At 38.0% G+C, this 24,058-nt stretch overlaps 1 protein-coding gene and 1 non-coding gene across 8 annotated transcripts in view; one reads left to right on the top strand and one right to left on the bottom strand.

Annotated features, from left to right (window-relative positions):
* SOS1 (SOS Ras/Rac guanine nucleotide exchange factor 1) overlaps positions 1 to 24,058 on the top strand; it is a 142,917-nt gene that overhangs the window by 35,564 nt on the left and 83,295 nt on the right. For all 7 annotated transcript variants that reach the window (XM_063789973.1, XM_515425.7, XM_009442353.3 and 4 more), the window contains exon 2: positions 21,246 to 21,371. In XM_063789973.1, coding sequence (XP_063646043.1) covers positions 21,246 to 21,371 — 126 coding nt within the window. The remainder of the gene's footprint in view (positions 1 to 21,245; positions 21,372 to 24,058) is intronic.
* On the bottom strand, positions 6,218 to 6,321 carry LOC112208214 (U6 spliceosomal RNA). The gene has a single exon (XR_002942638.1). It is a non-coding gene; the product is annotated as a U6 spliceosomal RNA (small nuclear RNA).

A 24,058-nucleotide genomic window follows, 5' to 3' on the forward strand; every position in this document is an offset into this window, starting at 1 on the left:
ATAGCTTCTGTAAAAAACAGTATGGCAGTTCATCAAAAAACTAAACATAGAATTACTATATGATTTAGTAGTTCCACTTCTAGCTATTGAAAGCAGGGATTTGAACAGATATTTGTACACCAGTGTTTATAGGCAGCACTTTTCACAATAGCCAAAAGGTAGAAACTAACCACATGTCAGTTACCAGATGAATAGATAAATGTAGTATATACATGCATGTAATAGAATACTATTCAGCCCTAGAAAGGAATAGAATTCTGATGCTGCAGCATGGGCGAATCTTGAAAATATTTTACTAAGTGAAAGAAGCCAAAAATAAAAGGACAAATACTATATGATTTCACTTCTGAGATACCTAGAATAGTTCAATTCATAGAGACAGAAAGTAGAATGGTAGTTTCCAGAGCCTGCAGGAAGGAGGAATTGGGGAGTTATTGTTTAACAGGTGCAGAGTTCCAGGCCAAGATGATGAAAAAGTTCTGGAGATGGATAATGGTGATGGTTGCACAACAATGTCACTGAATTATGCATGTAGAAATGGTTAAATGGTAAATTTTGTGTTGTGTGTATTTTACCACAATTGAAAAAAAAAGTCACTTCCTTCGCTCCATCTCAGGCATACTAAAGTAGAATTTCTAGTGGTCGGGCCCAGAATCCTGCATTTAAAAAAAAAGAAAAAAGCTTTTCAGTTTATTGTTATGCATGGTTTAAGAACCACTGATATGTGGGATTATCTAATGGAAAGTGGGGTAAACTGGATTTTGTTGGTATTATCTTTAAAGAGAAATTTATCAGATTGATGAATTAAAGTATAATCTTCATCTAGATTTTTATGTTTAATTCAGCTGTTAATATTTACACATTACTTCATGTGGTAATGTGAATAATGACTACTAATAATTATTTAGCATTCTACCACATTTTAAAGCACTTTCGGCTGGGTGCAGTGGCCTGTGATCCCAGCAGTTTGGGAAGCCGAGGCAGGAGGATTACTTGAGCCCAGAGTTCAAGACCAGCCTGGGCAATGTGGCTAAGCCCCATCTCTAAAAAAATTTTAAAAATTAGCTGGGCATGGTGGCACACACCTGTAGTCCCAGTTACTCTAGAGGCCGAGGTGGGAGGACCTCTTGATCCTGGGAGGAGAGGGGAGGCAAAGGTTGCAGTGAACCAAGATTGCACCACTGCACTCCAACCTGGGTTACAGAGACTCTGTCTCAAAAATAAAATAAAATAAAGCACTTTCTGATATGTGATCTCATTTGATCATCATGTTATCCTCTGGTGGTGATAATTGCCATTTTCAGGCGAGACGCTTGAGACTTTGGAGATTGAATGAGTTGCCTAAGATCATACAGATAAAGTCAGACGTCCAAGATAGATCTGATTACAACTCCTCTTAGCAGTCTCCAAGAAAAGAGCAGGTGTTATTCAGGCCATTGTAAATATTCTGTGTTTAATTGTTTTGTGACAAAAATGTAAAATTACTAAGTTAATCATGAACCATAGACTTAAGACCACTTTATTATGTAAACATGACTGTTATCATATGACAGCTCCACTGTTTTTGCCATGTTGGCAGTGGTTAATATTTACGAAACTAAGATACTTTATTTTGTCTAGGAAAGTATTCTTATGAAGTATTACTATGTTAATACTTAATAAATACTAATTAATATGATTTATCTGGAAATCTAAAGCAGATCTATGATTCTGTGGCAGTTTTTCTTCCCTTGCATTGAAGCGGCCTCTATACCCAACCATTTGTGCATAATACTATAATTTTCAAAAACTGTCACCAGATGCAGTGGATCATGCCTATAATCCCAGCACTTTGGGAGGCTGAGGTGGGTGGATCACCTGAGGTTAGGAGTTCCAAGACCAGCCTGGCCAAAATGGCAAAACCCCGTCTCTACTAAAAATACAAAAATTAGCCAGATGTGGTGGTGGGCGCCTGTAATCCCAGCTACTTGGGAGGCTGAGGCAGGAGAATTGCTTAAACCGGGGAGGCAGAGGTTGCAGTGAGCCAAGATCGTGCCACTGCACTCCAGCCTGGGTGACAGAATGAGACTCCGTCTCAAAAAAAAAAAAAAAAAAAGAACAACATCGCAACTGTGACTATTTCCCTTTTGAAGAATGTATTTGCCACAGTTGAGCCCAGGAGTCAGCAGACTCCCTTCCTCTCCTAGAACATCCAGGCATGTTTTAGTAAAGTAGAAAGATGTGGGGAAAAGCCGTTTCTAGTGTTCCTGTTTTACACTAATTTTCCTCTGGCCTTCCTGTTTACCAACATGGAATTGTCGGGGAAGGGCATTTTTATTTTATAGTGATTTAATATCTAACCACTTCTTATTTTGATAGGATAGGGCATTATATGATAAAATCATTAAAAATGTAATTCAGGCTTGCTTACCAATATCTAATATGTTAAACTGCCTATTTGCTAATTGCATGTCTGAAAGATCTCAAGCATAATGGAGTCCAGAACTCTTGATCTCTTGTTCCCTCTCCCACTTATGAAAACATCTGCTCATCTTACAGTATTGGTTATCCTAGTATATGCACCTGTATCTGGCCAGTGATCTGGGCCCTACCTAACTCCATTTCATTTCCTTTACTCTTCCTTTCACTTGTATATAGTCTGCTTCCTTTGCCTAGAATGTTATCCCTCTCACTTCACCAATATACTTTTCACCTAAATTCTGCTCACCCTTCAGCTTTCAACTTTAATCTTTTCCGAACCACTAGATTAACTTAGGCACCCATTTAGTAGCCTCATGGTATCCTGTACTTTAACAAGAACATCAATAATGGCTACAGGTAACATTTATTAAAGATTGACAATATTTTGGTATGTAATATTACCAGAAGGAGTAAGTAATTCGTGCAGGGTTACACTCTGGTAATTGAAAGAACAAAGATTTTAATGTAGGCAATGTAGCCCACACTTAACCTTTTTACTACTCTGCCTCTTACATAGTTATACTTTTGTTTATTATTATGTTTAAATAAATTATTTGTTTAATGTCTAGTTCCCCTATTGTACTTCTAAGCTCCTTGAGGGTGGGGGCTGTGTCTCTTATACTATCTGTTGAATGTGTGCATATATCATATTTGGGATATAGCCTTTCCATTACTCAGAAAGTCTGAAAATTGATAAAAATTTGTAGGTGGAATTCACAGATGACATTGACCATTTTATTGTCTAGAAATGATGGTTTCTATAAATGTGAAGCAATCTGTTTAGTTCATCTAGTAAATCAGTTTACTGTGAAGTGGTTGTATATCAAGGAACGTGATTCATTTGGAGAAGTTTGAATTTGAAAAGTTTTTTTCCTTGCTTGTTATGGCTTTGGTTTACTAAAAACTAGAATCTACTGCTTAGAGGTTATGGGCAAATTAATTGGTGAAGATAGTAGAAAGACACTTGGATCACAGTTGCTATCTGTTGGCATTTTAAGGAAGACTGCCAATGATAGACAGTAGACACGCATCACATGTATTGTGAATTGCCATTCCAGCTTAAAAATACCTCTTAAAATGTGGTTGAAACTTAAAATAGGGTAGGATAACTGCATGTGGTGGCCCATGCCTGGAATACCAATACTTTGGAAGGCCAAGGCAGGAGGATCGCTTGAGCCCAGGAGTTTGAGACCATTCTCAGCAACATAGTGAGACACCCATTTCTACAAAAAAATGAAAAATTAGCTGAGCATGGTGGTGTATGCCTGTAGTCCCAGCTTCTCAGGAGGCTGAGGTGGGAGAATCACTTGGGCCCAAGAGGTCAAGGCTGCAGTGAGCTGTGAACACGACACTGCAGTCCAACCTCATGACAGAGTAAGACCCTGTCTCAAAAAAATAAATAAATACAAATAAAAATAGGATAGGATAGATGGGAACACTAGCAGAGAAAACACTGGGAATTTGATAAAGCGCCCCATCTGTGTCAGGACATCATTGATAAAGGGATACATGCCACTTTTGGAAGATAAAGAGCATAGTTGAAGAGGAACTAAAAAATCATCAGAGACTCTTTTCTTGAGTCAGTTCCTTGCTTTATTGGTGGGAACTCTGTTATCACATAGTAATATTTTTAAAAAGTTGTTTAGGAAGGTCATACTGTTTTTAAAGCAAAACACATGAAAAATGATATGAATTTAGCACTTGACACATGTTTGGAATTTGATGTGTATAGTTATTTTCTGTGGGAAAGGACTTTAAATATGTCTTTCCCATGGCTAACATATACACTGGCGTAAACCACATACCAATGAAAATTTTTAATTAAATTTATATTTTATTTTATATACACATAGACATAAATGTTATAAATGTGCTCAAATATGAGTAATTTTTAGTAGAGCTTTGGGGGAGGAATGATTCATTCTTTCCCCCTTTTTCTTCTCTTCTCTTCACATCCCTGCCTTGCCCAGGACCATTTATAACCCATGTTGACAACAAAGGTTATATTCTTCCATATTTTTCTCCATGCTGTCCTGCTCGTGTATAAATATATACTTAATTTATAATTACACATACACGTGTATATATGTATATGTGTTTTTTTTGACAATTCTCTGTATTTTACATTTTTTAATGAGTTTTCTCACTTAAGAATACCTTCTTTTTTCACTTAAGAATACCTCACTTAATAGCTCTAATTTTTTTTAATGGCTACATATATAGTTGTATTAGTTTGCTAGGGGTGCCATAATAAGTACCACAGACTAAGTGGCTTAAACAACAGAAATTAGTTTTCTCATAGTTTTGGAGGCTAGAAGCCCAAGATGAAGATGTTGGTGGGTTGTTTTTTTCTGAGGTCTCTCTCCTTGGCTTATAGATGGCTATCTTCTCCCTGTTTCTTCACGTGGTCTGTCTTCTGTGTTCAAATTTTCTCCTCTTATTAAGGATACCAGTCTTGGATTGGATTCAGACCTACCCTAATGACCTCATTTTAACTTAATTACCTCTTTAAAGACTTTATCTCAAAATACATTCACATTCTGAGGTGCTGGGGCTTAGGGCTTCATATGAATTTTGGAGGGACACTATTCAGCCCATAACAATCATATTCCACAGTGTATCCAACCATTCCCTTACTGGTGGTCATTTACGTTATTTTTGTTTTTTGCCACCATGCAATAAAATCTTTGTATGTATATCCTTTTATTTTTACAGGATAAATTCCCAAAAGTGGATTTTCTGGGCAAAGGATATATTTTAATTTTGATAGTGGTTGCCAGATTACTTTTCAAAAAGTCTTATCAGTTAGCATTTCTACTTGTAAGGTATGAGAATAACTTTTTCCAAGAACAGTCTATATTGAGGATCCCTCTTCCCATCTTTCTCCTCCCATCTACTCCTCAACTGCTTATAATTTGGGTTTTGCTCCAGCTACTCTATTCATATTCTTCTCCAAAGACCACTAATTATGTGCTATTGCTACATTAATTGTTCTTTTAAAAATATTCTGTTTGCGTTTTGCAACATTTGAAGCTCCTGGAGACTGGTTTTTGTATATTACTTCTCCTGACTTCCTTAAGAATATACCCTAACCACCATTTCCTGATTCTTTTGCCTCATCTTCATCTGCTTGCTGCTTGGATGTAGGTGCTTCACTAGATTCCATTCTGCTTTAAATTGCTCCTGTCCACCTTGGAGTGGGAGATTTTTATCTACTTGTACTATTTCTATTACCTGTGTGAAAGTTAATCATCCGAATTGGGTCATTTTTGTCATACCCAACTAAATCAGTAGAGGGGCCAAGGGGAAAAAGCATTCAGGGTCTGTAACATTGCTCTAGAAATGTAATTCTCTGCAAGTCCAGCAGCTAGAACTGCCTATTTATATAAACAAAAACCAATTTTATCTACGTCTGCTGAGATAACTTGCTACAACTCTGGGACTAATTTTGCTCACCAACTGGAGTTTGCCAGCTCCCCAAAGCCTTACTAATACCAATAAACTTTCTATCAAGACCACATATAACATTTCCTCTTCTTTATAAAACCCCCAACCATATCTTTGTTGTTTGAACATACTGAAGACCACCCAGTCTACGTGTATGCCCCAAAGTACAATTCTTTCTTCCCAAATAAAACGTTAAATTTAGAGGTTTGCATCTACATTTTTATTTTGACCTTGACACCTGTAGGGGATTGGTTGAATTCCAGATCCATGTTTTCGGCCTTAAGCTCTCTTTTTTAAAAAAATTAAAATAAAAGTAATGGAACGCTTCACAAATATACATGTCATCCTTGCGCAGGAGCCATCCTAATCTCTGTATCGTTTCGTTTTCAGTATACGTGCTGCCAAAGCGAGCACTAAGCTCTTTTTTGAGCCTCAGACCTAGCTAGATTTCAACCTGTACTCTAATAAATTTAAAGTAAAATTTACCGTAAGATACCTCTGGGGTTTTTCTCTGTTTCTCTTTATTCTTTCATTAACATAGATCCAGTTTTTTGGGGTTTTTTTGCCAGAAATGTAGAGGAAAAGGAAAAGATGCAGTACCACAAAGCTAACAATAGAGCAAGTGATGTAAGTTCTGTGAGGACTGGAACTTTGTCTTATTCTGCTTTTCCCAGATGCCTACTATACTGCTTAGCATATGTGAACCCATCTAAAAACAAAATCCACCAAAAAACTCTTATGAATTAAATATTAATAATTAACTATTTACTATTTCCAATTAGTCTTAAAGATTGAACAGGCAAGTTTTGTAGCGGGGATGTGGGGATGGCTACCGGGTACAAAAAGTAATTAGAATGAATAAGACCTAGTATTTGATAGCACAACAGGGTGACTAGTCAGTAATAATTTAATTGTACATTTTTAAATAACTGAAAGTATAATTGGATTGTTTGTAACACAAAGGGTAAATGCTTGAGGGAATGGATACCCCATTTACCATGACGTAACTATTATGCATTACATATCTGTATCAAGTATCTTATGTACTCCATAAATATATGCACCTATGTACCCACAAAATTTTTTTTAAAAATTGGTTTTACCAAAAAAGGTTGAATAAGCAAGTTTTTATAAAAATATTTACCAATATTTATTAATTTAATAACTATGAACTTTTTTTTTTTGAGACAGAGTCTTGCTCTGTTGGCCAGGCTGGAGTGCACTGATGCTAATTGCAACCTCTGCCTCCTGGGTTCAAGTGATTCTCCTGCCTCAGCCTTCCAAGTAGCTGGGATTACAGGCGCCTGCCGCCAAGCCTGGCTAATTTTTGTATTTTTAGTAGAGACGGGGTTTCGCCATGTTGGCCAGGCTGGTCTCGAACTCTTAACCTTAGGTAATCTGCCTGCCTTGGCCTCCCAAAGTGCCGGGATTACAGGCGTAAGCTACCGTGCTTGGCAAATTTTCTTTATCTTTTTTTTACCGAGGACAGTCTCACTCTGTTGCCCAAGGTAGAATGCAGTGGCGCGATCTTGGCTCACTGCAACCTCCGCCTCTAGGGTTCAAGTGATTCTCCTGCCTCAGCCTCCCGAGAAGCTGGCATTACAGCTGCACATTGCCATGGCTGGCTAATTTTTGTATTTTTATTAGAGACGGGGTTTCACCATGTTGGCCAGGCTGGTCTCGAACTCCTGATCTCCAGTGATCCGCCAACCCACGCTTCTCACAGTGCTGGGATTACAGGCCTGAACCACCACACCCAGCCACTATGAACATTCTTTACTAATAAATAAACACTATCTTGCATTACAGCTACAAAAATTATTTTTTGTTCTTGTTTTTGAGACAGGGTCTCCAGCCACTCCAGGCTGGAGTGCAGTGGCAAAATCATGGATCACTGCAGCTTTGAACTCCAGGGGTCAGCTTCCTGAGTAGCTGGGACCACCCAAACCCAGCTAATTTTTTTATTATTTTTTTTTTTTGGAGAGACAAGGTCTCACTTTGTTGCCCAGGCAGGTCTTGAACTCCTAGGCTCAAGCAATACACCTGCCTCAGCCTTCCAAAGTGCTGGTATTATAGGCATGAGCCACTGTTCCTGGCCTTACAAAAATTATTTTGTAGGTTGTATTTTAGCTAGCCTATCACAATTCTTCCAAGTTTTTAAATGGTTTCTGTTGCTTATAAAATATTATTTATTGATAGCCAACAAATTCTAATTTGGGTATTGCTAGGCTATCAGTGCAAAAAAAAAATTGCAGTTAAAAACTTGTAAAATCTCATATGCCTAAATACCAGGACCGCGTTTATAGTTGTATCAATTTATTTGTTTTTCTCAATACTCAGCATCCAAATTAAAAATAGGAGTATTTTTGTTTACTTTAAAAAGTGATATACTGTTTATGTTTTGTAACATTCATTGAAGAAAATACTTAAGACTTTCAAAACTAGAAAAATATTATTTTAATTTCTTAAAGCTTTGAAATATACATTGAAAAGAGTACATATAACCTCAGTTTAAATGTTCAGTTTAAATCAGGGGTCCCCAACCCCCAGGCTACAGACTGATACTGGTCCATGGCCTGTTAGGAACCAGGCCGCACAGCAGGAGGTGAGCAGTGGGTGAGTGAGCAAAGCTTCATCTGTATTTACAGCCACTCACCATCATTCGCATTACCGCCGGAACTCCACCTCTTTTCAGATCAGTGGAGGCATCAGATTCTCAGGAGCCTGTTGTGAACTGTGCGTGTGAGGCATCTAGGTTGCGTACTCCTTATGAGAATCTAATGCCTGATGATCTGCCACTGTCTCCCATTCCCCCCCATATGGGACCGTCTAGTTGCAGAAAAACAAGCTCAGGGCTCCCATTGATTGTACATTATGGTGAGTTGTATAATTATTTTATTATATATTACAATGTAATAATAGAAATAAAGTAAACAATAAATGTAATGCACTTGAATCATCCCGAAACCATCCTCCCCACCTGAGTCTGTGGAAAAGTTGTCTTGCCTAGAACTGGTCCTGGTGCCAAAAAGGTTGGGGACCACTGACTTTAGGCATGCTTCCCCACCCACCTCCTCCTAGTCTGTGGAAAAATTGTCTTCCACAAAACCAGTCCCTCATGCCAAGAAGGTTGGAGACTGCTGGTTTAAATAATAATGAAATGAACATGTATGTACCTAACATACAGGATAAAAAATGAAGTATTTCTGGCCAGGCACAGTGGCTCATGCCTGTAATCCCAGCACTTTGGGAGGCCAAGGTGGGCAGATCACGAGGTCAGGAGTTTGAGACCAGCCTGACCAACATGGTGAAACTCTGTCTCTACTAAAAATACAAAAATTAGCCGGGCATGGTGGCACGTGCCTGTAATCCCAGCTACTGAGGAGGCTGAGGCAGGAGAATTGCTTGAACCCAAGAGGTGGAGGTTGCAGTGAGCCGAGATCACACTACTACACTCCAACCTGGGCGACAGAGCGAGACTCCGTCTCACAAAAAAAAAAAAAAAAAAAAAAAAAAATTCTAACACTTTTAAAGGCTTCTTTGGTTTCCTTACTGATTGCCTCTTCTTTCCCTTCCCCTGGAGGTAATAGCTGAGTTTTAGATTAATCAACTACTTAAATTACTTTATAGTTTTGTCACATAAGTATAAATTAATAAACAATGAACATAGTTTGGTTTTGCTTTTTTCTGAACTTGATATAAATGGATCATATTGTTTCTATTGTTCTGTAACTTATATTTTTGCCCCATTTTATGTTTTAGAGATTTCATTTATGTTATTGTGTAACTTTTAGGTCATTCATTTGTGCTGGTAAGTAATATTCATTTTCTAAATCTACTGCAATGTATTGGTCCATTCTAATGTTGATGGACATTCTGGTTGTTTGCAAGTTTTGCTTTTTAAGCATTACTGTTAACATTTTTGTGCTTGTTCATCTGTTGTGCACATATAAGAGTTCTATAATGTAGCAGTCCTCAACTGTTTTTTTTTTTTGTTTGTTTGTTTGTTTGTTTGTTTTTTTGGGAGACAGAGTCTCCCTCTTGTCACCCAGGCTGGAGTGCAGTGGCGCAATCTTGGCTCACTGCAACCTTCACCTCCCAGGTTCAAGCAATTCTCCTGCCTCAGCCTCCCAAGTAGCTGGGACTACAGGCATATGCCACCGCGCCTGGCTAATTTTTGTATTTTTAGTGGAGACAGGGTTTCACCATGTTGGCCAGGATGATCTCGATCTCTTGACCTCATGATCTGCCTGCCTTAGCCTCCCAAAGTGCTGGGATTACAGGCATGAATCACCGCGCCCGGCCAGTCCCCAACCTTTTTGGCACCAGGGACTGGTTTTGTGGAAGACAATTTTTCCATGGTGGGGGAATGTTTTGGAGATAAAACTCTTTCACCTCAGATCACCAGGCATTAGATTCTTATAAGGTGTGCAACCTAGATCCCTCACATGCACAGTTCACAGTAGGGTTCACGGTCCCATGACAATGAGAATCTAATGCTCCTGTTGATCTGACAGACAGAGCTCAGGTGGTAATGCTCCCCGGTAGGCTGCTCACCTGCTCTGTGGCCTGGTTCCTAATGGGGTTTGAGGAGATTTATTGGTTGGCAGCCAGGTGTTGGGGACTCCTCCAATAATGTACTTAGAAGTAGAATTGCTGGATCATAATGTGTGTGTGTATTTAACTTTACTAAGTAATGTTAAACTTTAATCCAAATTGTTATTTTATATTCCCACCAGTAATGGGTGAAAATTCACATTTCTTTATGTCTTTACCAATACCTGATATTCTTAGATTTTAGAATTTTTGTCAAAATAGTAGGTGTAAAATAATGTCTTATGGTTTTTATTTGTATTTACTTGAATACAAATAAATACGAGGCTAAGGCTTGAGATTGAGATTGAGGCTGAGCACCTTTCTAATATTTATGGGGCAGTTGTGTTTCCCCTTCCATGAAATGTCTGTACATGACTTTTGCCCATTTTAGAAAACTGAGGATTTGTTTTTATTAAAACTTTGTTATTATTTATCCTGGATATTTCCTTTGTAGGTTATATGTGTCCCAGTGTGTGACTTATCTTTCCACTTTTTGTGATATGTTGATTAAGCAGTAGTTCTTAATGAAATTGAATTAGAATTTTTCTTCATTTTATACTTCTTGTGTCTTTCTAAATAAATTCTTTCCTAACTCAGGTTATAAAGATATCCTGCTATGCTTTTACTAAAAGTTTCTGAATCTTTTGCTTATCACCGTTATGTACTTGATCCATCTTCAGTTGGTTTTTATATATGGTATGTGATAGGGAATAATTTGCCAATGTCCTAGCACTATATATTGGATGATCCATCCTTTCCTCATGAATCTATACTACTGGCTCTTGTTTTATATTATTTTCATACAAGATCTGTATACAAGCTCTCCATTATGGTGGTCTTTCTGTTTCTGCACTAATATCTTAGTATCTTAATCACTGTAGCGTAGTCATGTCTTTATCTGGCAGGAAAAATAGTTTTTTGCCTGATTTTTCTTTAGGAATGCCTTAGTTGTTCTTGGCTCTTCTAAATTTAGGATCAGCATCTCAATTTTTCAGAAAATTGTTTCCATTTTAATAGGAATTATAATGTTTAGAGTATAGGAGAATTGGCATCTTGAGATATTATGGTACTTCCTTAATACTATTTAAGGTCTTCTAAATGTCATTCATTAAAGTTTAAAAATTTTTCTTCATAAAGGATTTTCTTTCTTTTTTTTTTTTTTTGGAGAAGGAGTCTCACTCTGGCACGATCTCGGCTCACTGCAGCCTCCGCCTCCTGGGATCAAGCAATTCTTAGCCTCAGCCTCCCAAGTAGCTAAGATTACAGATGCACACCACCACACCCAGTTAATTTTTGTATTTTTAGTAGAGACAGGGTTTTACCATATTTGTCAGCCTGGTGTCGAACACCTGACCTCAAATGATCCACCTGCCTTGGCCTCCCAAAGTGCTGGGATTACAGGCGTGAGTCACTGTGCCCAGCCCATAAAGGTTTTATACACATATATAAGATTATTTTCCTAATTATTCTATTACTTTATTTTTGCAACTATCATTAAAAAATTATATTTTCTGTTTGTTGCTTATGTAGGAGTGCAACTATCTTTTATAGATTATTTCAACAATTTTACTAAACTCACTTATTAACTCTTGTAATTTTTCTATAGATTCTTTTGGGTTTTCAATTAGAATAATTATATTACCTGCAAATAATAACAATTTTATTCCTTCCTTTCCAATCCTTTTTATCTTATTGGCTAGGACCTCCAGACAATGTTGAGTAGACATTGTGATAGTAGGTATCCTTGTCTTGTCCCTGGTTTTAAAGGTAGTTCTTTTAGTATTGCACTATTGATTATGATTTTTGTTGTACACTTTTTGTTTATATCCTTTATCAAGTTTAGGAAATGTTCTTCTATTTCTAGGCCCTGAGTTTTTGCTTGTATATTTGTTAGGAACCATGAATTGTTACCTTTTCTGCATCTATTGTCATTTTTCTCCTTTAATCTGTTAATGTGAGAATCACAAAAGATTTACTTTTGTTGAACCGGTCTCAGTTCCTGAAATAAGCCCAAGTCGGTCATGGTGTAGTATCTTTTCTAAACATTTCTAAATTTGGTTTGCTACCCTTATTTTTTTTTTTTTTAAGGTAAGGTCTCAGTCTGTCACCCAGGCTGGAGTGCAGTGGTTGATCTTGGCTTACTGCAACCTCCACCTCCTGGGCTGAAGCAATTCTCCCACCTCAGCCTCCCCAGTAACTGGGACCACAGATGTGTGCTACCATGCCTGGCTAATTTTTGTATTTTTGGTAGTGATCGGTTTTTGCCCTGTTACCCAGACTGGTCTCAAAACTCTTGAGCTCAAGCCTCAGCCTCCTAAAGTGGTGGGATTGTAGGCATGAGCCATCACACCCGGCCAAGTTTGCTACTTTTGCTTATGATTTTTTTTCATCTATGTCCATGAACAGTTATTCTTTCCTAGATAGTGTTGGTTTGGTTTAATGTCAGTTGTACACAGCACACATTGTATAAGGTTGGAATTGTCTATTTCTGGAAAGGTAAAATTACATTCTTTGTGGGAAGATTTTAAACCTTTGATACAATTTCTTTAATGATTAGAAAACCATTAGAAATGTTTTATTTCTTTTTGAGTCAGTTTTGATAACTTATAATTTTTAGGAATTTGTTCACTTTACCTAAATGTTCAAAGCTTGATTTGAAGTTTTTCATAATTTTCTCTTTTTAAACTGCTATATTTGTAGTTATGCCCCTCCTTCTTGTGTATAATACAGTAGTATTTGTGCCTTCTCTTTTTTCTTGATCTTTTAGCAATTTTTCTATTAGTACTTTTCAAAGTGTCAACTTTGTTTTTTATTTTTTTAATTTAAAAAATTTATTATAATATTTTGAGATGGAGTCTGTTTGTTTTGTCCAGGCTGGTCTCGGACTCCTAGACTCAGGTAATCCTCCTGCTTCAGCCTCCCAAGTAGATGGGATTATAGGCGTCAACCACCACACCTGACTTTCAAGTTTGTTTTTTATTTATTAACTGTTGCTTTTCTTTATTTCTTTCCTTCTTTTAGAGGAGAAAAAAAGGCTGAAAAAATTTAGGAGCCACTTGATAAAAAAAGAATTTCAGGTTTGTTTCCCTAGATGTAATACAAGAACCTTAAACTCATATGTCAAACTTGAATTTCTTATCTTTCCTGGAAAATATTGTCTTCTAGTATTTCCTGTCCTAAGTTGGTGGTTCACTCTTGTTGCTGCCCCCACCACCCAAAAAAGTAGTTATCCAAGCCTACCTCCTTCTACCTTAACAGGCCCTTCTTTCCCACCTCCCACTGTTTGTGCCTCGGTCCAGGTCTTCAATCTCTCTTCTTAGGGAGCCTGTGGCATCATTCTAACTAGTTTTGCTTCCTTCAACCTCATCTCTGTTAACCCATCCTTCATACTGATATTTTTGACTTCAGCAAACAGTCCAATTATGTCCGTGTCTCACTTAAAACCTTACAATTATTTTCTGCTACCCCGATCACTTCCCAACTCCTTAGCATGATATACAACCTGCGCCTTCCAGTCTCCCTACACGTACTTTTTGGTCCATGGTCCAACTTAGTTTCCCCAACACATCATTTTGTTCTTAGTCTCTATGCCTTTTTTTTTTTTTTTTTTTTTTTTTTTCCTGTTGAGGCAGACTTTTGCTCTTGTTGCCTAGGCTGGAGTGCAATGGCACGATCTTGGCTCACCACAACCTCCGCCTCCCGGGTTCAAGCAAATCTCCTGCCTTAGCCTCCCAAGTAGCTGGGATTACAGGCACGTGCCACCATACCCGGCTAATTTTGTATTTTTGGTACAGACAAGGTTTCTCCATGTTGGTCAGGCTGGTCTTGAACTCCTGACCTCAGGTGATCTGCCTGCCTCGACCTCCCAAAGTGCTGGGATTACAGGCATGAGCCACCGTGCCCAGCCAGAGAAAATATTTTTAGTTTATTTTATTTATGGGAAAGATGTAAGTGCTCTGATTTGTTTGATTTTTGTCTTTTTTTTTTGTCTTTTGCTCTGCCTCTCGGGTTCAAGCAATTCTCCTGCCTCAGTTGGGACTACAGGTGTGCACCACCACGGCTGGCTAAGTTTTGTATTTTTGGTAGAGATGGGGTTTTGCCATGTTGGCCAGGCTGGTCTATTTTTTTTTTTTTTTTTCTTTTTTCTGTGATGCAATCTCACTCTGTCACCCAGACTGGAGTGCAGTGGCAGGATCTCAGCTCACTGCAGCCTCTGCCTCCCGGGTTCAAGCGATTCTCCTGTCTCAGCCTCCCCAGTAGCTGGGATTATAGGTGGGCACCACTGCACCTGGCTAATTTTTGTATTTTTAGTACACACGGGGTTTCACTATGTTGCTCAGGCTTGTCTCAAACTCCTGATCTCAGGTGATCCACCCACCTCGGCCTCCCAAAGTGCTGGGATTACAGGCGTAGGCCACCGCGCCCAGCCCAGGCTGGTCTTAAATTTTATTTCTTGATGAAAGATTTTTGCTTTGTTTTTTAACCTCAGAGTGATAAGCACCTAAAGCATCAAACATTGACTAAAGAATTGTAACACTAAGAAAGAGATTTGATTATTCCGATCTTTATTACGTTTTATCTCAAATTCTGTCTTTATATTTTTAAATAAAAGTAACAGATCTGAGCTCAAGACATGACAGAGCATAATTTAGAAGCTTTTCCAATTCTCCAGAAAGCCATTAGCTAGCAAGGGATATGAAAGATTCATCAGAATTCAACAGAGTATTTTCTGGCAGTTTACCCAAGGGGTTCCTGAATACACTTGGAGAACTCATGTATCAAACAACTAGGAATTGATATACACCTAAATCCCTTTGCCTTTTCAGACTCCACAAAACCTGGCAATAATAGCCAATAAAGTTGCTTCAGAATCTGCTGGAACTTACTAGAGACAAAATGAACTGTCAAGATAGAATCAAATAGTCCTTAAGGAAGGTTTATAATTCAAGAGTTTTCATCTTTAATTGAATATAGTGATTACTCCTTAAAAGAACAGTTACTATAAAATTCTTATTAAGGCTGTTGTTAATTATTTAGTAAAGTATTTGCATTAATTGTACTTAAATTACTTTAAGAAAATATAAAGAAGTATATGAAATTTTCTGTGTCAGTAAACGTAAGTATAAAATGTAATGTTTTTTGAAAACTATTAGGTTGGTGCAAAAGTAATTGATGTTTTGCCATTAAATGGCAAAACCTGGAAAACCCACATAGTTTAGACCCAATTTGAAATGCTTATTTATAATTGCTCATAAACACACATGCAACTCTGAATCAGCTGTACATGGCTTCTGAAGACTGCCGTAAGATTTGACAGGGTAACCTATTCTGTATAGAGTTAAATAACTTGGATCATTTGATCTATTAAATGTCTCTGAGTACCATTTATGATGGAATGGAGCACTTTGGCTGTAACACTATCTCATGGAATAGAAGTGTGTTTATTCTGCCTACCTGTGAAATATAATACTACTTCTGTTTGCTCTTTAAAGAAATATCCTAACAGCATCTTCTTGAAAGAATAAAGAACAGCCTTTGTATTTTTAGGAGTTGGTACTCTGCTTGCCTTTTAAGTATGGACCATTGCCTTTGTTTTTCAGTTAGAGTTTTTAAGTTTTATTTTTGTTTTTAAGGGGGTAAAACAATTTATTGATCTCTTAAATACATGGATGAGTTTTGTGATTCCCATTTGACAGATTTTAAGATGTGAAAATGGTTAATGTCTAGAAGCTTAGAAGTGCAGTTGGCATCACGTGTTATTTTCTGTTTAAGCTGACTAATTCTTTGTTTGATTTATTTAATAGTTCTTATTTGGATATTAGTAACCATCAATAAATAAAACTGAATATGAATTTCCAAAATTTTGCTTATACAAAGTGCCAAACTTAACATTTGAATTATATATGCTAGAATTATAAGCAGTATCACGTTGTTGTCTTTAACCATTGCATTTTCATTGCATTGTGGCTATATACAACTCTACATAATTAACATCTGTTTTAGTTCTAACTGCTTTTGTGTTGTGAATGGTTTCTGCTTTAAAGGCTTATGCTCCTGAAATCAACCAAACAACCAAACAGACTCTCTAGTCTTACCATCACACCTTTTTAATTTTAATTCCAAGAAAGAAATATTTTATTCCCCTCACCTCTATAACACAGAAGCCTTGAGTATCCCCTGAATGTCAGGGGTTTAGAGTGAAAAGCAAGGAGAAAATTATAAGTACATAAAGCCCTGCCCAGTTGGAACATCACTATCCAAAAGAGGAAACAGACAAGGGAACATGTAATTATAAGTCAACATGATAAACCCAATAACAGAAATGTGGTATATAGTATAGGGATTAACACAGTAAGAGTATAAGGACCATACAAGCAGGGATTATATTTGATTCATATCTGTATTTCCAGTACCTAACAGAGGGTCTAGTATTTAATAGATTCAACAAATCAGTTAAATGAATGAGATTAATTCTGCCTTAGAGATAAGAAACAAGAAAGTCTTCCTAAATGGGGTGTAATCTGGGTTTTGAAATTCAAATAGCTTAGAAGAAGAAAAGGACAAAGAAAACAAGTTGAAAAAAAAAAAAAAGCCAAATAGGCAGATAAAAAAAGTTGAGAGAATGAATGACAGGCATGGGGAACAGTGTGAGCGAAACTGCATGCCGTGTTTTAGCAAACTGCGAATAGTTCAGATTGCATTAGCATAAAGTGTAAATTGAAGAGCAGCTGGAAATGGAGCTATATTAGTGAAGAATTATATACATGGGTTTCTTTGAAAAACAGTGAACTTTACAAAAAAAACTTAATCATACTTTCTTGAATACTTTCTAAAACATCTTTTCGAATGCCTAGACCCCTTCTTCAAAGGCCTGTGATATTTTTAAAAGGTAATTCGAATTATTGATGAAATATTTTCATTTTAACATTTATTATCTTCTCTAACATTTGAGATTTATATCAGATTTTTAATATAATTTTATATAACTTATAAACATTGGGATCCTTTGTGTAACCAATGATGATTTTCCCTTTTCAAATTGTAAAGATTTATAGGACTGTAGTTGTATTTATGACATGAAATAGATGTTTATTAAATAGTATGACAACATACTTCAAGCCAAGTTTTATATGGAAGCCCACTATATAAGTAGATATGGTCCATGGGCATCCACTCCGTACACTAGGGTACTCCGCAGATTCCTCCAGGTTCAATAGTCAAGGGTTTAGTGGAAAGAGCCAGGAGGCCCAGGTTCAATATTTGCAGTATTACTAGTTAGCGACAGGATTGTGGGTGTATCATTTTTCTTTCTCATCATCTAAATAGAGGGACTGGCTGGGTGCAGTGGCTCACGCCTGTAATCTCAGCACCTTGGGAGGTGGAGGTGGGCGGATCACTTGAGGTCAGGGGTTCGAGACCAACCTGGCCAACATGGTAAAACCCGGTCTCTACTAAAAATACTAAAAAAAAATTAGCCCAACGTGGTGTCAGGCACCTGTAATCCCAGCTACTTGGGAGGCTGAGGCAGGAGAATTGCTTGAACCCTGGAGGTGGAGGTTGTAGTGAGCCAAGGTTGCACCACTGCACTCCAGCCTGGGTGACAGAGCGAGACTCCATCTCAAATAAACAAATACAATAAATAGAGGACTTAGTTAAATGACTTCTAAAGTCCCTTTTAACTCTAAGTCTGTGGTTTTATAAATCTGTAGCTATAGTTTATGTGATGCTGGGGCTTTGAACTGGAATGTAACCCCCAATTATAGCTACATTTTCTAGGACTACATCTAAGTGAAATCAGGAGCAGTCTATATTGTGTTTTTCTAAAATACTTAAGTTCTTCTTTTTTTCATGTTAAGTTTGAGATTTTGGTAGAATAGGTGGAACTATCCTACAGGTAATTTGAAGTTTGGGTCTAAAACTGAGGAGAGAAATCAGGACTAGGGATAGATTTGGGGTTATCCATGCAGGTGACTGTTAAATGTGGAAGTAAATGAGGTTACTTAGGGGGCAGAAGAGAAGGGAGTGAACATACAAGAGTAGAAGGGGTGGAGGAATGGAGGAAGATATGGAACTCTACAAGGACATGGAAAAGGAATAAGGAAATTAGGGAAGAAATTGAATAGAGTATGTCCTAATACTAAGGAAAGAGTTTCAGAAATGAAAGGAACTTGACTGAGAACCAGATAGAAATAGCCTACCATGTGGTGGTAGCATTCACTGCAAAATGAAGATGTTGTTCATTAAGATAAAGGTTATCTGAAAAGACAGTTTAAGCCATTGGGGGCATGCAAATCAGTGTACAAAAAGAAAACTTTTGCAAGTTCCAGTTTTGTTTTTTTTAAAGGTCATGCTAAGTATTGAAGAGGAATAAGTTTATATGGTTTGATACCTACACACATTAGTCAGAGTGTGGTGGTATGGTGAATGGAGAGCACAGAACTCAGAATTATGAATTCTGGGCTGTAGTACACACTGTCTATTATTTTAACTGTACAACCATCCAGTCACCTAACAGGGATACTTGTAAACAGATAAATTATAATCAGATTGGTAATTGTTGTAGTCAATATGATCAAAAGTTCTTGGGCAAATGATTTAAGCCTTCTGGGTTTCTTCACCTGTAAAATTAAATTGTTAAAAAAATTTGTTTTAGGCCAAGCACAGTGGCTCATGCCTGTAATCCCAGCACTTTGGAAGGCCAAGGAGGGTGGATCACCTGAGGTCGGGAGTTTGAGACCAGCCTGGCCAACGTGGTGAAACCCCGTCTCCACTAAAAATACAGAAATTGGCCGGGCGTGGTGGCAGGTGCCTGTAATCCCAGCTACTAGGGAGGCGGAGGCAGGAGAATTGCTTGAACCCAGGAGGCGGAGGTTGCAGTGAGCCGAGATCACACCACTGCACTCCAGCCTGGGTGACAGGGTGAGACCCTGTCTCAAAAAAATAAAAAATGAATAAGTTTTGTTTTAAAGCTCATACTCTGTGTAGTACCTCTTCATGCAGTTCTGGATTGTTACAATGCTATTTGCCTTTAAAATGTATACGAATGCATACGTATGTATATATACATATATGTACTTTTAAAAAATTATTACGTAGGATACTATCTTTTATTGTTGTTTTGAGACAGGGTCTCCCTCTGTTGGCCAGGCTGGAGTACAGTGGTTTAATCATAGCTCACTGCAGCCCTGGCATCCTGGGTTTAAGCGATCCTTCCACGTCACCTCAGTCTCTGGAGTAGGTGGGGACTACTACAGGCATGTGCCACCCTACTGGGCTTTTTTTTTTTTTTTTTTTTTTTTTTTGCTTTTTGGTAGAGACAGGTTTTCCCTGTGTTGCTTAGGCTGGTCCTGAACTCCTGGCCTTAAGTGTTCCTCCTTCCTCAGCCTCTCAAAGTGTTAGGATTATAGGCATTAGCCACCACACTCAGTCTAGTACACTGTTTATAAAATTTTCCCTGTACACTGAGGCTGTCACACCCTCTCGGCTAATGAAGTGTAGTAGGACAGGCCATACTGTGTGCTCTGAGCCAGTGAATACTTTGCACTTTCATCCAGTAAGTGCCCTACCACCTGTTGGAGAGTTGAGCATGTTTTGGAACATGTATTGTTTCTCTCCTGGAACTGTCTTTTCTTGCCATTTATTTAGGGAGGAACAAAGGGATGCAAGTAAAGACTATCATGCTGTTTATTAACATGCAAGCTTTACAGAGGCCACTGGCCTGAGATTCAACTAAAGAAATGGTCAAGGCTTCTTTCCAGTGTGGACTCTTAAGTAAAACTTTTCATAAAAAAAAAAAAAAAAATTAAAGAAATGGTTGAGGAGAAAGAAGGTAAAGATTTTTAGGCCACCAATATTCCTGAAGTATAGACAGTCACAAATTTTGTGTCCTTTGATACAGGGTGACTTTGTGTTCACAAATATTATTTAAATTTATCAAGCTTGTAATATGCGTGCCTGCACAGTGCTTGCTGCCATAGATACACTGGTGAACTTGATGAGACATGCCCCTCCTGGATTTTATCATTTATTAGGAATGGTAAAGTTAAACAACAGTCAGAGGCCCATAGGAGGTCAGTTTTGCCCAAGCAGAATGTTGAATAAATGTTCTAACTGGTTCCTGGCAAAAACATACAAACTGTATCTTTTATCATCACCTCAGCCTCTCCCTTCCTTTCCCCATTTCTGCATCATATTGTAACCATAGTATGAGAAAAAACATACTGAAATTATTTAGTTAGGTAAACTGGATCTCCAGGAGCATATAAGCATGTGGCTGGGAAAAAGGGTTGAGAACTCCTGACTTCTAGGTCAGTATCATTCAAATCTGTATTTGCAAGCCAGACCACATTTTTAAGTACAAACCCACTTCTTATTTTTGAGACAGAGTCTTGCTCTGTTGCCCAGGCTGGAGTGCAGTGGCAAGATCTTGGCTCACTGCAGCCTCTGCCTCCTGGGTTCCAGCAATTCTCCTGCCTCAGCCTCCTGGGTAGCTGGGATTACAGGCGCACACCACAAGGCCCGGCTAATTTTTGTATTTTTAATGGAGACAGGGTTTCACCATGTTGGCCAGGGTGGTCTCAAACTCCTGACCTCAGGTGATCTGCCCGCCTTGGCCTCCCAGAGTGCTGGCATTACAGGCATGAGCCACCGTGCCCGGCCACAAACCCACATTTTTTAAAGTTTTAAAAATTTGTTTAATGATATGGAACCCACATTTTAATTACTTTGCTTTTTGTTTATAGGTCCAGGGGCAAGTTCATCCTACTCTCGAGTCTAATGATGATGCTCTTCAGTATGTTGAAGAATTAATTTTGCAATTATTAAATATGCTATGCCAAGCTCAGCCCCGAAGTGCTTCAGATGTAGAGGTATGACAAATGTTGTCTTGTATTTACTTTATATCTAATTTGTGTGTTGGTTGTAATGTCAGTGAACAGGGAAAGAATTTGCTCTCTCTATATATATGGTATATAAGAAAATGAAGCCTGGATTTAACTCTTTACAGGTTGAGTATCCCTTATCCAGAATGCTTGGGAACAGAAGTGTTTTAGATTTTGAGGGTTTTTTTTTTTTGGATTTTGGAATGTTTTCAGTATATTTACTGGTTGAGCATCCCAAATCCAAAAACCCAAACTCTGATGTGTTCCAGTGAGCATCATGTCAGCATCTAGAAGTTTTGGATTTTGGCCTGATGTGGTGGCTCAAGCCTGTAATCCCAGCACTTTGGAAGGCCAAAGCAGAAGAATCACTTGAGCCCAGGAGTTCGAGACCAGCCTGGGAGACAAAGTGAGACCCCATCTCTAAAAAAAAATTTGTTTTTAACTAGCTAGGCATGGTGGCATGTGCCTGTAGTCCCAGCTACTCAGGAGGCTGAGGCAGGAGGATCACTTGAGCCCAGGAGATCGAAGCTACGGTGAGCCCTGAATGAAAGAGTGGAACCATGACTCCAAAAAAAAAAAAATGCTAAAAGTTTCAGATTTTGGATTTTTGGATGAGGGATAATCAACCTGTATTGCATATAGGATAGTTTGTATATATTCTAGCTGTTAAACTGTACATTTTTTTGTTTGTAAGCTAAAACGAACAGTTTCTTGATGATAGAATGATATACCCATACCTTTAGGAGTGGCATATGTCCAAGCATTTCTTTTATTAAAGCCAGCTAACATTCCAAAAAGATTTCTGTTAATGTTTTGATCTTCAGTTGTTACATGTATTTTAGGTGGTAAGTGAATTATTTCCCACCAATTGAGAGAGAGGGAAACATCTAAACACCTAGGAAGGAGGTTCTGTAATCTCTTAGAAAGATGATATGGCCCTTGTCTTTTTAGGGCTTATGATTTAATGGAGATACAGACAGATATGTAGTCAGTAACATAATGTGATATTCTATGAGTAAAGAGTATATGGAAAACCATGAAAGGGGTAACTGATAGATGCTTTGGGGTTTGGGATAGCTTCCAAGAAAAAGATATATCTAAACTGAGTTCGGAAGGAGTCGAAAGTTGGAGAGAAGAATAAGGTTTTTGAAGTACCAACTGTAGAAAATGGGAGATACAGCTAGAAATAGAAAGAGTTCCCTGGCAATGATGAAGGACCGTTTGACTTTAATGACTTCAAGTGTACAGTACTTCGAATCTTTGGGTTTCTGTGACTTTGCTTTTGCAGCACTCAAGTGTGAGCACAAAAAAAGATAGTTGGACTGAATGGTGTTTCCTCATGGATGTATAGCAGGAGAACAGCAGGGCAAGGGAATTGTAAAAACTGGTAATGGCAGTGCTTTGCAACCTTTTCAGGACACAACACACATAGAAAGTAATGTTTTTATGGCACACATAAAACATTGGGTTTTATGTGTGATTGGGTAGGAAGTAATCTCTAGCAACCTCAGGCCTTGTCCTTCTACCCTGAAGGCTGAGGGATTGATAGACAGGCATATCCAATGAGAAACTGCTGAGAAGAGCATCACTGAATCGAAATTGGATAAGGAAAAAAGTGAAATGTGATAATAGCTGATGGGTTTGCTATTTAGTATTATGTACTAGTCTGAATACTTCCATGCTTTACATTTCATTTAAACTTTGTAATAATCCCATCAAGATGGTATTAGTTTTTTCCCTACTAGAATGTAAGCTCCAGGGAATTTTTGTTGTTGTTGTTCACTGTTGAATCATCAGCACCTAGAGCAATATCTGGCACAGAGAAGACACTCAGAAAATATAAGTTGAATGAATGATTCAACTGAAGCACAGAGAGGTTGAATAACCTGCCCAAGTTATTAAGTAGTGAAGCCAAGACTTTTAACCAGAAAGTCTAGCTTTTTGAGCATGCATTCTAATACCAGGTAGGAGAGGGCACATATAATGGAAAAACATGGAGAGAAAAGGGTACTAGAGTTCTCAGTAAGGTCAGAGAACTAATAATATTAGGACATCTGAAAGAGAGAAATAGAGCAGATTGAGATCAGAGAAAGAGTTGTTTCAATGTAAGATTTCATAAGTAACATAGTTACAAAGCAGGATATGGCTAGACCAGGGGTGAAGGTCCCCAAGATGAGGTCTTTATAGAATTAAGAGGCCAGGGTATTTTGTGTGTCCCTAATGTAAACCATAAAGTTCGACAGAATGGTAGCAGGACTTTACATGAGAATGGAAGAGTGATGTTAACACCTCTTAATACCACCACAGTGGAGTTTAGGTTTCAGCATGAATTTGGGAGGGGCACAAACATTTGGACCATAGCAAATGGTGTCTTACATTCTTTTATCAGGAAATAATTTTCCATTTTCCTCATTGACTAGGATTCGGTATTTCTTTAATACACTTACAAAGCTTTCTATTAAAATAATAAGGGCCCTAAATTTAGCAAGCCCTAAGTGTGTTTTGGGATGAGTCATAAAATATTTTTCTTAAGTTTTGAGGGTCACATAAGAAAAATGTATATAGAGACTGGGCATAGTAGCCCACACCTGTAATCCCAGCACTTTGGAAGGCCGAAGCAGGCGGATAACCTAAGGTTGGGAGTTTGAGAACAGCCTGGTTAACATGGTGAAACC

This window comes from Pan troglodytes, chromosome 12 (assembly GCF_028858775.2).
Source record: "Pan troglodytes isolate AG18354 chromosome 12, NHGRI_mPanTro3-v2.0_pri, whole genome shotgun sequence".
Lineage (NCBI taxonomy): Eukaryota > Metazoa > Chordata > Mammalia > Primates > Hominidae > Pan > Pan troglodytes.